This window comes from Apteryx rowi, unplaced genomic scaffold, assembly GCF_003343035.1.
Source record: "Apteryx rowi isolate R43461 unplaced genomic scaffold, aptRow1 scaffold_198, whole genome shotgun sequence".
Taxonomy (NCBI): domain Eukaryota; kingdom Metazoa; phylum Chordata; class Aves; order Apterygiformes; family Apterygidae; genus Apteryx; species Apteryx rowi.
In genome coordinates this window covers 244,488-260,718 of record NW_020448285.1, presented here as the reverse complement: position 1 = coordinate 260,718, position 16,231 = coordinate 244,488, and the positions used below count along the sequence as shown (strand labels likewise).

The 16,231-nt window shown below is 35.6% G+C and overlaps 1 protein-coding gene across 1 annotated transcript in view; it reads right to left on the bottom strand.

Annotated features, from left to right (window-relative positions):
* Positions 1-1,914: 1,914 nt before the first annotated feature.
* The window catches only part of NRCAM (neuronal cell adhesion molecule), a 66,829-nt gene continuing 52,512 nt past the window's right edge, over positions 1,915-16,231 (bottom strand). Inside the window, exons 26-28 of the mRNA XM_026063001.1 lie at positions 14,773-14,904; positions 11,772-11,850; positions 1,915-2,257 (exon numbers count right to left, since the gene is read on the bottom strand). Coding sequence (XP_025918786.1) covers positions 2,020-2,257; positions 11,772-11,850; positions 14,773-14,904 — 449 coding nt within the window. The 3' untranslated portion in view covers positions 1,915-2,019. The remainder of the gene's footprint in view (positions 2,258-11,771; positions 11,851-14,772; positions 14,905-16,231) is intronic.

The following is a 16,231-nucleotide window of genomic DNA, read 5'->3' as shown; positions in this document are numbered from 1 at the left end:
AAATAAGAGTAAAATTATACTTCTCTTTTACCAAAACCGTTGGCAAATCTTATTAAGAAACACTCCCTTTGTGCTTTGTAATCACTGTTTGCATTACTCATTTCTTATTTTGGCTCCCATTAAGAAAACTGATCAATGGAAGGCTCAGAGGTGCGAAAGAAGCTTCTTACAGCTAACTTAGATGTGTGATTACTTCAGTTGTGCTTTACCTACAATATATACATGAAAGCTGCAAGGTGTACTACAGTCTAATGTAATGCACTGGCAAAAGCTCTGAATGGTTTAATTAGGAATCTGCAGTAAATAAGTAGAACAGTTCACTATTTCATTTTCACAGCAAAAAAAATATATATTTAAGTAGATGCTTTAAAATACCATGCACACCATTGGCTATAGTACTTCTTACACAGTACAACATAAGATTTCTTGTTTTATTTGTAACATCTAGAAGCATATAGCATCTACACTTTATGTGTATTTACAAATTCAACAAAATATCTACATATAAAAAGCTTACTTAAAATTAAACTTGATGCAAGTTATGAAAAACCAATTTATTGGCAAATGAAACTGAGCATTCCTTCAACCATAGGTTGTTATAAAAAATTTATATTTGGAGGTAAACATTTGATCGATATAATTTGTGAGAAAATAATTTTGTAACTGATAATGGTAATCTTTTACCACTAAACCATGTTAGCACTTGTCAGATTCCTTGAATTCTGTGGTTCCCAGTGGTAACTCTCACACTGTTTCTGGGTGTGGATAATTCCAAAGCTGCCACGTTCATCTGGCCATGATACAGAGGGAAATGCACTCTTGCTGGTATGGCTGGTTGGTTTGTTTTTTAACAAATTATTTTGCAAGAGTTTATAATTTTGCTGTGTTAGTAAATAATTTAATTCTGACTTTTCTTTTTTTTAACAAATCTTCTAAGGCCATGAAAACTTGTTGTGCTCTGTCTATAAAGCGAATATTTTATTTTCAAGGGGAAAATATCATACTGTTTTTTGCGTAATTTAAAACATTGAAAACCTTCCATTTTTTAGCACAACAGTTTCATAACACTTTTTTTTTTTTTTACACATTGTTACTTTATTTGGCAATGATAGTAGTCCGCTAATCACAGTTTACTGCACCAACTGATTTAGTAGTACAGTGCATTATGGAATGCATATTGTAAAAAGGCACTGAATGTATTTTGCCCTGTGTTTTCTGGAATATTTTCTCTCATTTTAAAGTTTTTCCTTCAGTGACTGTACAAATTCCAAAATGCATTGCAATGCGTATCTTTCATGCCCTAAAATCAATCCAATGTATTTTGATGTAAAAATAGAACACTGTACTGCTGTAACACTTGATAGATTAAAAAGGCTATAAAGTAATAGGAGCAAAGAGCAGATAATAGGGTCTCATTAAGCATCAGCAAATGCAAGTGTCATACTTAAATCATTTAGCAATTATATACTGTACATACTGTTCCTAACTGTCTTACAAAAAGACATATGATAGCTAGACATTAAGTCACCAATTTCACAACAATGTCCACAAAGACATTGAAGTTCTATATAATACTACTATAACACTCTGACAATGAAAACGGAATTCATATCCAGGGATTCAGCTGAGGACCGCATAACAAATTATCAAACCATGTTTTTATAGTGTACACAAGATTATCTGTGAATTGTGTAGCATTTTTTCATGCATTATACTGTATTTTCAACAGGAAATAATATTATCAGTCAATGTTATTTTTTGTGTCAGCTCCTTTTTTTTTAAAAAAAAAAGCGAGAATACTCAAGTTTGGAACCAAATTTGAATTTCTTATTTTGAGTCATACTAACATATCGCTTAATGTGTCATTATACTGTATAATTATAATGGCCTGCATATTCCCATAATATAAACATCTTGTGGTGAGGAGTTTTGCTACCTGCATGTTCATATTAGAAGGAGGATGTACAAGTGCTTTAAATATAACTGAAGATACTGCGACAAGGGGATCAAGTTCTTTGATTACACAAATGAATTCATGGCATTTACAGGAGAAGGAGCCTCAGAACTTTCATTTCCTTCTGCAGGTTCTTTCTCTTTTTTACCACTGTATTGTCCAATAAAGGAGCCATCCTCATTGAACTGACCATTTACACCTTCTCCATAGTCAACTAAACTATCATCACTGTCTTCTTTTTTCACAGTTCTGTCTGAAGGTGTCCGGCTTCCTTTTTTTAGAGGTTTATGGTCCTCTGCATCACTGGAGACACACACACATATGCACCAAAAAAAAAAAATTAAAAAAAAAATTAATGAATGTATTATTTATTCAGACAAAATCAGCCATGCATGCAGAGTTTAAAAAAAGCATGTGCACAGCCCTGTAACCCTTTAGAAAACCCACATCGCATTGTAGAGGCAAATCAATATGATGCAGTTGACATGAACACATGGTATAGTAATGGTTTAAACAGATAGTATCTTCAGTGGAGGGAGGGGGTTTTCGTGGTTTCTTTTTTTTTTTCATCGTGCATGATTTTTCAATGATAAGACTTGTGCCCTTGGCTCAGAAGCAATTTAGACGTAACTGCAAGCATTAAAAAGTGGGTTGTAAAGTTACATAAAAATTTATTTGTTCTTCAAAGAAAATAGCTTATAATGTGCCATGAAGTTAGTCTGTTAAACTTCTTAATTTTATTGACTCCTTGAATGTGAATGAAGAATGAATTTGGTTAAATGAAATATACTGTTTTTTTACTAGTAAAAAGAAAATAAAAGTGCTGCATTTCAAATAATTTGTTATATAATGCAGGCCACACTTGCAATTTTCAACCTTACCTTTCAAGAGACCTACATATTCCATTAAAAGGGTGCAGAAGAAACAAATGAAAATAGCCTAAGAAGAAAAGCAAAGTCCATATCCTGATAGTGATCAGTATTTTATGAAGTTGCTCTTAAAACTGCTAAAACATTTACTGTGTACAGGTAAAACAACAATTTAGCTTATATTGGCTAGAATCGAGCAGTTACGAGCATGCTTAGGTTTTTTTTGGCAGGTATGAAGAAATGTTTTACTCCATTTATCTTTGCTAACCTCACCCTGATGGTACTTCCACACTTTCATTACTTATCAGATCAACCTCCCTACCCTAATCCTCAACTGATAACATGTTCTGGCAATGATGATGATGATTTGGAGGACAACAGAAAAAGGAAAGGAGAGAGAGGCCAAAACTATACAGCATATACAAAATCACATAGATTAATTAATGCCTTATTGAGAAGCATTTCACTAAAAATCATTATACCAATTTTCCATTAAGCTGCTACTTTTCATTTCATCATCTTTTTTTGGCTTTGGAAGATACTGAATTATTATGTCCTAAAAAGATACATCTGTAATATGGATATACTTACAAAAAGAAAAGCATAACAGAAGTTTTATTTTTCTATACATACACAGGAAGAGAGAAATGGTAGGAATATAATCGCATTTCCATCTAAGAAAACCTTCATGTTAAAATACAAGAAGGCAGAAACTCGCAACTTGACTATCAGCTTGACTTTGTTTTTGCTACTGTGCATGTGGCATGAGGATAAGTATCATATCATTGATCCTCTGTGCCCACTGGTTTTGCAAACAGACAGAGTATTAACACTTACAAAAATTTCACTTCAAAATGTCAAGTATCCAGAAGCAAAGTGAAAATGTTTGTAATACTACAAACACAACCATCGTACAAAATATCTAAGAGGGATCATTTTGGAAGGACACTGCATTTAATAGGTCAAAGAGAGAATAGAGTATTTAAACATCTTAGGTAAGAATGTCCTTGTTGGATAGAAATGTAGTTTGTCCATTATCCTCATTAGAGTGCACTAGAGTCATTAGAAACAGGCTATACAAATGAGATGAAGACCAGCCCCTCACCTTTACATAGTACTAGGTCCTACTCCTAAAGGAAAATGATCTGAGTGTTCAGTGCTTTCTCTGTGAGAGAAAGAATATTGTACATATGATTTACTGTTTAATTTTGAATGGTATTACAGCATAAGTAGGAATGAAAATAAATTAAAAGTGCATTTGTATCACATTCCAAATTGACAGAAAAATGTGCAAATATTCTGAAGTGTGAGCCTATCCAGTGTAATTCAGTGGGCTGGAATATACCATAAATAAAAAGTACATCATCACTGCTTTACAAATATTTACATTTTAGACATCTTTGTGTTTAATCCAAAACAAAACTAGAGGTTAATTTATAAATTAGATAAATCTGGATACAGGAACTCTCGCTTTGTGTTGCTCTTACAGTCTTCTTGTGCGCATTTTTTGTTTATAAATATTTTGCATTTGTTTATAAATAAATAAAGTTTATTTATAATCTAAACAATGAAAAAGTACTTACACAGTTGGTTACATTGTGTCTGTGATTTTTCTATATTTTAGTAAGGATGCAGATTGTACTGTCTGTATAATTAAAAAATGAACAAACAAAACTGCAGATTTACCCAGGAGTGTACCTGCATGGACGTGGCTACTGGTGTAAGTGCACACTTACAGCAGATGCAAAAATCAAATCTGAACCTGGGGATTCCCTCCCTTTTTGCACCATAAAAACCCAGAAAGAAGTTCTGCCCGGACTCTGGCAGTAAAAAGAGAAGTGGGAATACCCAGGGTGCTTTCCACTTGTTCAGGAAGAGGAAACATCAGCCACGGTACCATGATTCTTTATCAAATTGGACTGTGATTGTGACTCTTGTATTAGATATGAATACAAAATTTTGGACGGAAGGGAAAGAAACTGAGGAAGAAAGAGTAAGAAAGGAGAGAGAGAGAGAGTGAGACAGACAGACAGGCAGAGGCAGAAGCAGAGGCAGTGGAAGTGAAGACACCAGTGTTTTGGTATAACCCTGGGGTGCAAAACAGAGAAGGGTCCCTGGTGCTCTGGGGAAATGAATGGATTTTCTGTGTGCTGCCAAGAAGCGATTTGAAAAGGTAGCTGGATTGTCTCATTGTGAATACTGCAGCCCAAAGAGCTATAAAATACTGGCTTTAGAATGTGTAATACTCCACTGCAGAAACATGTTAAAGCCAGAAATTCTGATATAGTATCTCTGAGGCTTGCTAACCTTGTTTATGATCTTTCACAAAACTGTTCCAAAATGCAATCAGGATAGATCATAATTTCTTTTAGTTTTCGCTTGTGGTTTTGTTTGCTGACTTTTATACTTATCTAGTGCAGTATTTTGAAATGGAAAATAAAGTACAAGTTGGATTGAATAAAATTACTGTGGAATATTTAAAAGTATTCTGAAATATGTCACATACACTGTTCATACAATTATAATAGTGAGACAGTAAGTACTGGGAACAAAACAGGAGGTGAGCATGTGTATGAGTTCTGCATGTAGATGAGACAGCCATGAAAGTTAAGTCCAGTGATACTTTTACTATTTGTTGCCTTACAAATAAATTTCACACTATTAGCTTTTTAAGGATGACAGTTTCTTAATGAAGACTGATACTTACAGATAACCAGGCCATTTCAGTAAGTAACTTGCCATTTTAGTAAGAACAGTGCGTTTAATATTAAAGTATACTCTGAAAACATGATTTAAATATTTTTCATAAAGTACTGCTAATATATGAATACATATTTCTTTTTCTTCTTAGTTTCATGAAACAAACAGCAAACTTGCAGCTAATGATTAAAAGATATAATGAAGTAGGAAGGTGATAATGACAAGCATAAAGTACAAACTTACTTTAAAAAACAGTACTTCTATTTCACAAGCTTATCACAGTTATTGAAAGAAATGTGTTACCTTCAAATCTCCTTTCTTTCTTCACCTTTTAAATTTTTCTTCCTTAGAAATGGGTGCATGCAGCAACCAGTCAGAATGGGAAAGACAGTTTTACGATGCCTCTGCAGTCCAGCAGGCAATTAGTTCCCACTAAACTTTGCCACATTAATGGACATGCAAAACAACTCAATATATGGTTAGCAATACACTACTTTTCCGTATAACACAACTGTTGCATGAAAGGTAACACAAAACAAACAAAATGGGTGAAGCATTCTGGGCTACTGGATAAGAGGATGCAGAAAAAATCTATTCCTTTTTCTGTACCCTCAGGTCAACAGCCCAGAAATGTTTACGTATAAGCATTCATATAAAGTTACAGAAGTACCTTAGACTATGGCTTCCCTGTAAATTTTAAGAGGAACTCTGCCCTAATACCTAACATGTTTCTGCTCATGCTTATAAGTTGTTAGGGATCCTGAAGACCAGGTAGATGAAACACTCTTTCCCTATGCACCTATGCATATGTTTTCCTATGTGTTATGTCTCAATCCAGATTTCAGAACTTTTTACTATTTCTAATCTAGCTAAGATATACACGCATCTATATTTGTTTTCCAAGTAGCTTGTCTTTAGCATCTCTGCAATACTTATCTTCAATCTTAGCAGAAGCTGTAAAAACTGGAAACCTGAGCTCTTCCTCTAACTGGCAGTAGGCTGAAAAAGTTGTTAGTCAAAGAATCTGACTCTCTCCTTGTGAAAATTTTAGAGAAAAATTTACTTGAGATAAAGTTAATCAAATTTTTCACATTTACTATGTCTTCTGGAGGAAAAACATATAAAATGAAATCAATGCAATGTTTCAAAAAAGAAGTGACACGGATGTTCAAGAATTAAGTTAGGAACCATCAAAGAAAGCATGTGTGTGTGAATGAGGACACAGTAAGACTGCTGCCAAATCCAAAGAGACTATTCAGAGGTAAGAATCCTCAGGCAGTCTATTGACGTTATCTCTTGTGTTAGAAGCAACTGAGTTTAGACTTAGAGTGGTGAAGGCACAAGTTATTGGCAGATTCTCTGGAAACAAACCTGAATTGCAAATAAAATTTGAAAAAGTACAATAGAGAAAAATACTATTGCAGGTCATAAACTATATCTGCATTGTTAATCAACCCAGAGAAAGATGGAAGACTGTAATACTTAACAACCTCAGAGCTGTCCACCAACCGTTTCCAGAAAGTCTCTCACAGAGTAGCTAGGAATTTCTTGGAAAAAATACGTTGTGCATCAAAACACTTGAGAAAAGAGGCAAAAGAATTCAATGAAATGTGCAAACAGCCTGTGCAACCACACCTAGCAGTCCTACCACTGTAGATGCTTTGTCCTGTTCAACCCTCCTGAGCACATTTCACAGATTGGAATGAGAGGACAAAAGTACATAGATATCATATAATAAAAGATGTGAAAAGCTTCCCTTTCATACCTCCCATAAAGTTTAACAAATCCATGCTTGTAATCTCTCCCCATCCTCAAATCCAAAAGTCTGAAGATGTTATAACTCCTTAATTTATCTTGATTCATGGCCCAGGACAGAAATTTATTTAGGCTGCTTTATTATAGATAGACTGTGCTGATCTGAACAGGAGCTCTATGTCTTTATTTTTTCTTTAAACAAACATTTGTTTATGGTATTTTTTGCAGTGTCTTGGTGTAATCATTCACTGTTCACAATTAACTGTATCAGTCTTCTATAACTCAAAACCATCAGGATTGTAATGCAATTGCTTTGCTATAAAATGGACTTCCAGAGGCACTGTTTTCCCTTGTTATGTGAAGACCCAATTACGTCTCCAGCCACAGGGGGATTGTGTATACAGTTATTCTGCGGTTCCCAAAACAACTGTGTTTCCTGAAGCATTATTTCCTTCATTAGGCTGATATGGCAGAAAAATCCCATGTTGGCAGGTTCTGCAGGAAGTATGCTCTTAGGTAAAGAAACACAGCTGAAGCGTGAAAAACTTCAAACAGGTCCAGACCATCTCAAAAATACCAGGAAGCCTAGCAACTGAATGTGACAAAAACTCCCTCTAAATCTGAGAGCTATGACTTTTCTGGAAAATGTTAATTAGTGGCAAAATTATTTAAATCTTACTTTGAAACAACTAATTTCCTAAGCATTGAGATTACTTGTCCAGAAATACTGATGCCCGTTCACCATAAATTTCCAAATCTTCCACTTTTCCCAGCTCCTGAGAAAAAAGGAAGCAAGTCTATATTGTTAGAAAGTTCCTCTTGATGGCTCTGATGTCTCTCAGAAAATGAGATGTCCTTTTGTAGTTGCTGTGAAATGACTGTGAGACCTTATACTTTCCCTTCCCTCCTTTAAACTTAGGAGGAGAACGGAAGGAGCTCAGACAGTTGTGAGGGTAAGAAAACAAAGAGCTTTCAATAGATCTTTTTTTTCTCAGCTGATGGAAGGAATGTTTGCGTTCTGAAAAATCCTTCATGATCTTTACCATGGATTCACCAAATAGCTTGCCACCTGTATATGGTAAAGACAGCAGCTGACATTTTAGATCTAGCGATGAAGTCCAAGGCCGTAGCCAAATAGCTCTCCAGGCTACTGTGAGGCAGGCCATATTTTTAACTGTGAGTCTTAGAGAATCCTCAGCTGCATCATGGATGAAATTAGCTGCAATTTTACATAGCCTCTGTGTCCTCTGCCTGGCTGTGGATTGGACCCATTTCTTTTTGACTCTGTCTTGTTCTTCCTCCAGCCATATTAGCAAGGCTCTTGAAGCATAGGTGCAGTAGATGGATACTCCAAGTTGGGCTGCAACTAGCTTGAAAGATCTTTTGATTGCTTCCTCAACCTTTCTATCAGTAGGATCTTTAGGTAGAGCATCCATATTAGCAGATACAGAATCCCCAGTAACCACTGCCCTGTCTACCTCAGGCAAGGCCCCCCACAATGCAGCCTTATCCGCTGGAAGAGGATACACCTTACGTAGGACTGCTGGGGCTTCATGTTTTGCCTCAGGATTACCCCAAATCCTACAGACAAGATTTTCCACTGCTGAATGGATAGGAAGGGCATTATTTACCTTGCCTTCTTCAGAGGGGATAGGCAGTTCTTCTGAAGGGCATTCAGATTTGGAAGATTTCAACATTAGCACTCTCTTAATGTGCTTGAACAGATAATTCTGATTCTCCATGTCAAACTTACGCACAGGATCTGGTTCCTCTTGGTCTTCTGTAGGGGACTGAGATGACACCTCCACATCTTCAATGGATGACTCATCCTCCAAGGCCTTGTCAGCCTTAGATTCCTCCTTACTAGAAGCTGTTTGCTCTTTTAAACTGCCCACACAGTCAGACTCAAAAGCTTGGAAGCTGCTCCCAGTTGCTTCTAGGGGAAACACAGGAACTTCTGTAATTGGTACCCTGGGATGCTTTACTGAATGGGAGCTAGCCTGTGCCACAGAAGTTATACTTTGTCTGGCTGCTGTCAGTGCGTCCTTTAACACAGTAGCCAACTCAGGCAATATTACAGATCTCACTAATGTATTTTTTTCAGATTCAGAGAAATGAGTAGTAGTAGAAGGTCTTACCTTCTTGTGGTAGGAGCTTTGAGAGTCTTCTGAATCTGAGCTGTAGTCTGGAGTCTGGATGAACCACTGCTGGAGAGAAGAACGCTGCCTTGCCAGTGAGCCACGAACTGAGTTGCAGCTGAGCCGTTGCTGGAAAGGGGGAGGCTGTCCTGCCTGAGAACCTGAGCCCTCTTCCGACCCCATTATCTGTTGCTTGGAAGCATGATGTCTAGAGCCATGCCTGTACTTCCATTCGTCTGACCTCTTTTCCTCTTGGCAGAGGGAAGCAGAGACAGAACTAACCCTTGTAAGCTCTGAAGACTGCCTAGCTCTCCTCCTGGAGAAGGAGGTCTCTGATCTGGTGCTGCAGTATTGATCCCCTGACCTTCTGAAGAAGTTGGATCTGTCAGATCTCACAGAAATTGCTTTGGTAAAGACAGAGTCTGCTTCAGGAGATTTGGCACAGCTACCTTGTCTTTTCTTTTCCTTGTCCATTTTCTTTACTGTCCAAGTAGACATGGACCTGAAGTGATGAAAAAAGTTCAAAATACTCGAATTCCTAGATCTTTCAAAAATTACTTCTTTTTTTTTAAGGGAAAACCTACACCCTTTTTCCTCAAAGAAGCACTGCATTGTGACCAGTGCCATATGAGACAGACAAACTGGGAACTGAGTGACTGCAGTGATGTTGGGCTGCAGAGAGGGTGCCAAGATATCTTCTGTAATCTGACTGGTTGCTGCTGCTGCCCTGTCTCTAAGGAAAAAAGAGGAAAGCCCAGACTAATTAAACAAAAAAACACGTAGAAAGGAGTTTTTGCATGGTAAATAGGATGAGCTTCTTCATACGAACAACTCTGAAAGCTAACCATGCAATTGTCCATATTCACCAGACAAAAGGTTGATAAATGCATTATAAAATCATTTAATGAAGCACTAGATGATTCAATAGATTAACTGAAGCCATTTAAATATGGACACATACATTCAAATTTTGCTACAGACCACACATGAAAACAGACTGAATAGTCTTATTCTACACCTGAGTAAAAATATATTCAAGCCACATAACTTGTACAATTCTGTATGAAGATCAGTTTCAGCTAATGAAAGTTCCAGCCACAGAAAGGCAGAGGAGCTATAAAGTAGAATGCAAACTGGACTGCCTAGGAAAACTTACACAATACTTATTTACATCTCCATCCAACCACTGCTTCACAACTCTCTTTTTATCAGATAAATTTAATTAACCCATATGCACTTAAAATAAAATGCTGCAATAAATCACTATTCTGAACAACAGGTTAGAGTATTTTTTTTTAAATCAAGAAAGAATTAAGAGAAACTGCTCTTTGGCATTCAGAATTGTGAGTCTCTTCTAGTCAGATTAAGATGCCCATTTGCCTTATATAAAGAAATTACAACAGAGTGAATCCTTCTTGAAAAAATCAAAATTTCCATGCACTTTTGTAAATTTTCCAGCTACAAAAAAATAAAAGGCCTTTACAATTTTTTGACACAGGTATACATTGTAAAATGTATTATAATGCCCAAGTAAAATATAATGGCATTGACATATTTAGAAAATAATAACATTATTTCCTGACCTAATCAAAATACACCAAATAAAATCCTGCTTTTTTAATAAACAACCACACACATATTTGTTAATATGAACACAGTTGCCAAAGCATGCTTTCTGTGTTACAAGGAGATTCGGTTAGCATATATTTAGGATAAAGGAAAATAATTAGGAATAAAAGCTGTGCGGCATGCTTTGAAGCAGCTTGCTATATTTCTTGCACAGAAATAGATGAAATGGAGATTTGTTTTTCTTTTAGGATGTTCTCTCACCTCTGTGTTTAACATATCTTCTTTGCTATTGGATTAAGTGTTAGTATTGTCAGCCATTTTGAATTAATTTAATTTCCAGGCAGTGGAACACCATGTTGTCTTTATTAAGTTTCTGTAAGAAACGTATTTTCAAAAAAAGAATGCAATTATGTGCCGCAACTCAAAGGATGCAAGCACACAGTATCTGAAAAGCACATAATATCTGATATTTTAATTATCTGAAAGATGGGCTTGTAAACAGAGATTCCTCACTTTCAGACACTTTGAGTTGAATTTGGACTTCAACTAGCATTAGTGGACAATCCTTAGAACACCTTCTAAGCTCTCAGTTCATAAATCTTGGGTGTTTAATATTGCTTCTAATGGTCTAACTGAAATGCTATCTATATGTAGTTCTATAAAACACTGGATACAAAATATTTGTCAGAGTGAAAAAGTTAGAATTTTGAATTAATAAGTGAGATATTATATGAATTACATGTGTGATATGAGTAGTGATCATGACAAATCACATCAGTTACTCACCTGTATTCACCAAATGTTCCATCATCTTCCTTCATAGGTTGTATTTCTGGATCAGCATGTGCATCCTCCTTTTCCTTCACTAAAATATTTGAAATTGGAATTTTTATCATTAAATTGCAAGATTAGAAACCTTAGGATCCTAATTTCACATACTGATCACATTTGGCAAGAACATATTTGAGTAAAAACTGTTCTCTGAACTGAGGTCTTAGGCTGTTACATTTTTCCTTTTTAAGGAAAAAATCTCTTAATTAGTTATAGAATTTTATCTTCATTCAAGTAAAAAATATTGTATGTCATTTGGCATTAATAAAACTTCCTTTCATTTCTTACATTAAAGGGAGTTTTCTGTTAAAAAGCCTACTAAAATACTTGCTTTGCTTATGTTATTAATAGAATTGTTTATTGCAATCTGAATAATTTTTACTTATCCATACTCCTTATTCACTCTTGGTATTCCTCTCATACTGATTGATAAAACTGAATCAGTGTCACATGTGTTCACTGTTAGTTTGTAGCCACTCTCCTTTCATGTCATGCACTAACAACGCAGTAAAGCTTCTCTAACAGATACTCCAGGGGAATATTAAATAGTATTTTAAAAATTATTAAACTTGGGAAAAAGTCTTTAGTCTGTTCATTCTTTCTTTTATATAACATGATCAAAAGCAAAACAAAAATGCCTATACTAGACCTAAATTTAACATAATTGCATCTCTTGCAGTACTCGCAATTAAACACATCCTCCTTATAGGTTTAGTAATCTTGTAATCACTCACTGATAAAAGTGCATGCAACTAGTCCTAAAACAACTATGCAGCACTGTCTTTTGGCACTGAAACCCACTAGTACCTGAGAAGACAGTTGTTTATGTAAAACAGATATTCCTATAAATTGAGACTGTTGACAAGAGTATAATAATATATTGACTTCTAGAATTATTTTTAACGGTTCTCCCCTGGGCCTTTTCATTTCTGTTTTTCTAGTTATCATTCAAATCCTTTCCTTGTTTAGCAGATAGTTATATCCAACATACAGTCCAACATACAGTCTCATATTCTGGTAATTTACACACTTAATTTGTACATCATTAGTTTATACAGTGTTATTTAACATGATATGAATAATTCCTGAGAGTATTTTCTAACTGTAAAATGAAGACAATGCATAACACCTTGAAATGCATCTGGCTGCTATAATCTTATATTGAAATAACTTCTTTTTTTTTAACCACAGGCAAGCTCAAGATGACATGCGAAAATTAAGACAAAAAAGCATTAATAACTGTGCTTTGCATTTGCCAGTTCATCTGTAGAACAGGAATTTTGCAATGACACCAGAAACATAATTAGTTCTAGAGTCACTGGTACAAACGAGTATAGACTGATTCTGGAAATCTTACCAGACACAGCTGAAGTCTACCACATCTAGTCAACGGACAGTCAACAGCAGGGACTTCCACAGATGAACGACATTATCAGCAGCCAACTACCTTCTACACTTTTACTCTAGCTATGTTTTACCCTCTTCTGAATGCTCGCTCACTCCAAGTCCTCCCTCTCTTTTCAGTTTTATCACTTCAGTTATTCCACCTTCCCTCTAGCTGTCCTTCTCATTTCTCTCAACTAATAGTCACTTTTCCTATATCCTCTCTAATCTCATTTTCTCTTAAGGAACTCCAAATATTAGGAAAAATAACTAAAATGTCTTCAGCCTGTCATTCAACTTGTATATAATACTGCATTCCTTAATTATCTTTTCTCCATGGGCAAAAGCTTTTGGGACAGAAGCTTCCCTTACTTTATTTTTGCTGTACTACAAATCTTTGTCTTCACCATAAAACAATGAAATACTTAGACTGTCTGGGCAGAGTAGGAGTCTTGTATTTATCAAGGTGATTTTATCTTGTAAAAATCATCTGATACATTAAGTTCTGCTATGAAAGATTTGCCTATATACAGAAGAAAAGCTTTAAATGTTCATGAACACTAGTTTTCAGAAGTGTTAATTGCAATAAGGCATTGATCAAAAAAAGTGGCAGAAATTAAAATATAGTATGGATTTTTTTTATATTTGTATAAGTATATCCATATTGTTCATGTCCAAATTGACAATATACACTTAAAGTTAAGCTTGAGTTGGCTTTGAACAAACATTCCAAAATCTGGATACTTGTATCATTTTCCAAACCTTTGGAGTCTGTAGCACTGGACAGAAAATTTCATGAAATCGTTGGGGAAAGATATATATAAGACATATAAACACATGCATGCATACATACACACATATATGTCTTTTATAATATACACATCCAGAAGGATTGGAGTTTGGATAGAAGAGGCACACTGCATAGGTCCCATTTTAAATTACAAATTATGAAACATATTTAGCCATTGCTAGGCCTAACACTCAAATAAACTAAAAAGAAAAACCATTCTAAAAGAAAAAAAAACCTAACTGGAGGATGAAGGCTTCAAATTTAGCTCCAACAATACACAGCCTGAAGAAGACATAGATTCTGAGTAAATCTGAATTTATTTGAAACAAAATAATCTGTGAAGGGAATTTTCCTATGAAATGCTGTTTTCCCAGTACATTAAATAACATGGCAGGTATGATCTGGCATATGTTTCCAGGCCTTCAGACCAATGAAATTCTAACTCAGCTCAATTTAGTGGGTTAAACCCATCTGTATTAGACTTCAGAAACTGGGGCACACAGTACTTCCTGGGAGAGCCAAGTATCCCCAAAGAAAGCTCCAACCTCTCTAGAGTGGTAATGCACTAATACTACCCTCCAGGAATGAGGGAGATACCCTTCTTACACTTAAATGGATTGGAGTCTTCTACCAATAGATGGATTGCTCCCAACAAGCCTACCAAATGATAGGATGGACACAATGTAAATGTAAACCACCAGCAAATGTAATTTCTCCAATAAAACTGAGATCTGCCCTATTAGGATTACCAGTAATTTTTACTTGTATTATTATACATCATACCTGGATATTTGCCACCTTTATTTCTCCTTATGAAGCAAACAATCAGTAAAATCAAAATAAGAAGAGCCACAGCACACATAAGACCAATGAACCATCCTTGAGTAGCAATGTCTACCTGCCGACTTGCCATTGCTGCAGAATAAAAGAAACATGAGATTTTTTGCTGCATTTAAATGTTATAGTAATTCACATAAAAGCTAGTATCCATTGTTCATTAATTACACAAGAATAACACTCACTGTGAAGATCAGTAATAAGAAAAAACATGGTAGTATATTTTGTGAGTATTTTCATTATTTAAAATGTTTGCAAGTACAAATACACAGAACTTCCTTTTGAATATATAAGCATTCTGCCAACTTAGTTCATCATTTAGGCTTAGCAACTATTACTACTACTTTGCAAAACATATACACATCCTACATTGCTTTTTACAAATCTCAAAACTATTCTGAACCATTTTACTGATTAAACTACTGAAATGAAATTGCAAATTATAATTAATACAAACATTTGGATTGCATTCTCAAAATGAATAAAAAGTCAATACTCATTAGCTAATGCACACCCATTAGTCTGAAACAGGGCAACAGATGGGTCATTCAGGACCTTAACATTCAATTTCAACTAATAATCAACAACAAAGCATCCTTTAAAGCCTTATTAAGCATTATGGTTTCTTCTTCTCCTCAAGCTCATATCTCATCCTACAATTTTCATGACTGCCATGATTCAGCATTACTATAGGACTTAGCACAGTGCGATTGGGAAGCCCTTCACTGGCACTCTTTCTATCCAAATCCTGATGCTGCTTGGAAGATAATGCAAGTGAGAAGCAAACTACAGAGGAAACACTACAGTCTTTAACAAGGGCAGGAATTGTATCTGTGTGGTTTGGGGGCCGGAACCTCCCTATTAGTCTCCAAGACATTACGTGGATTTTCCTGGTGAAGCCTATTCCTACTCTCCTATTTGGAAACACACTACAGACACCTGACCTTAGGATTTGCTTTTGAGATAAAATTGGAAGGGTGATAGGAGTGCTACAGATAGAAGAAGACGTGAAACGGGAAGAAGATGGACATCCATCCAACCTTATTTGTTCATTATTTACCTTCGCCTCTAGCCTCAAAACTCCTATGATGAGTTGCCCAATAGAGCTCTCTCTAGATGGGGAGATAGAGACAAAGATCCTCTTCCCACATGAATAAGGAAAGTCACATGCAAAAGGCTTTTTATGCATAGCTCACATGGCATTTTGGTTCAGCATTTTTTGTTTTTTTCTGGCTTCATGTGATAAGAGGGATCGCAGTCAGTAAATTACCCAGGATTTTAGTTAGGATCAAATGTGCTTCAGATATCAGTTCGGTGGACACTCTGCACAAGGATGGGTTATACTTGCCACCTTCGGTCAGTCTCTTTCTTGGGGTCTGTGAGTATGTCAGCTCTTATTGCAGAA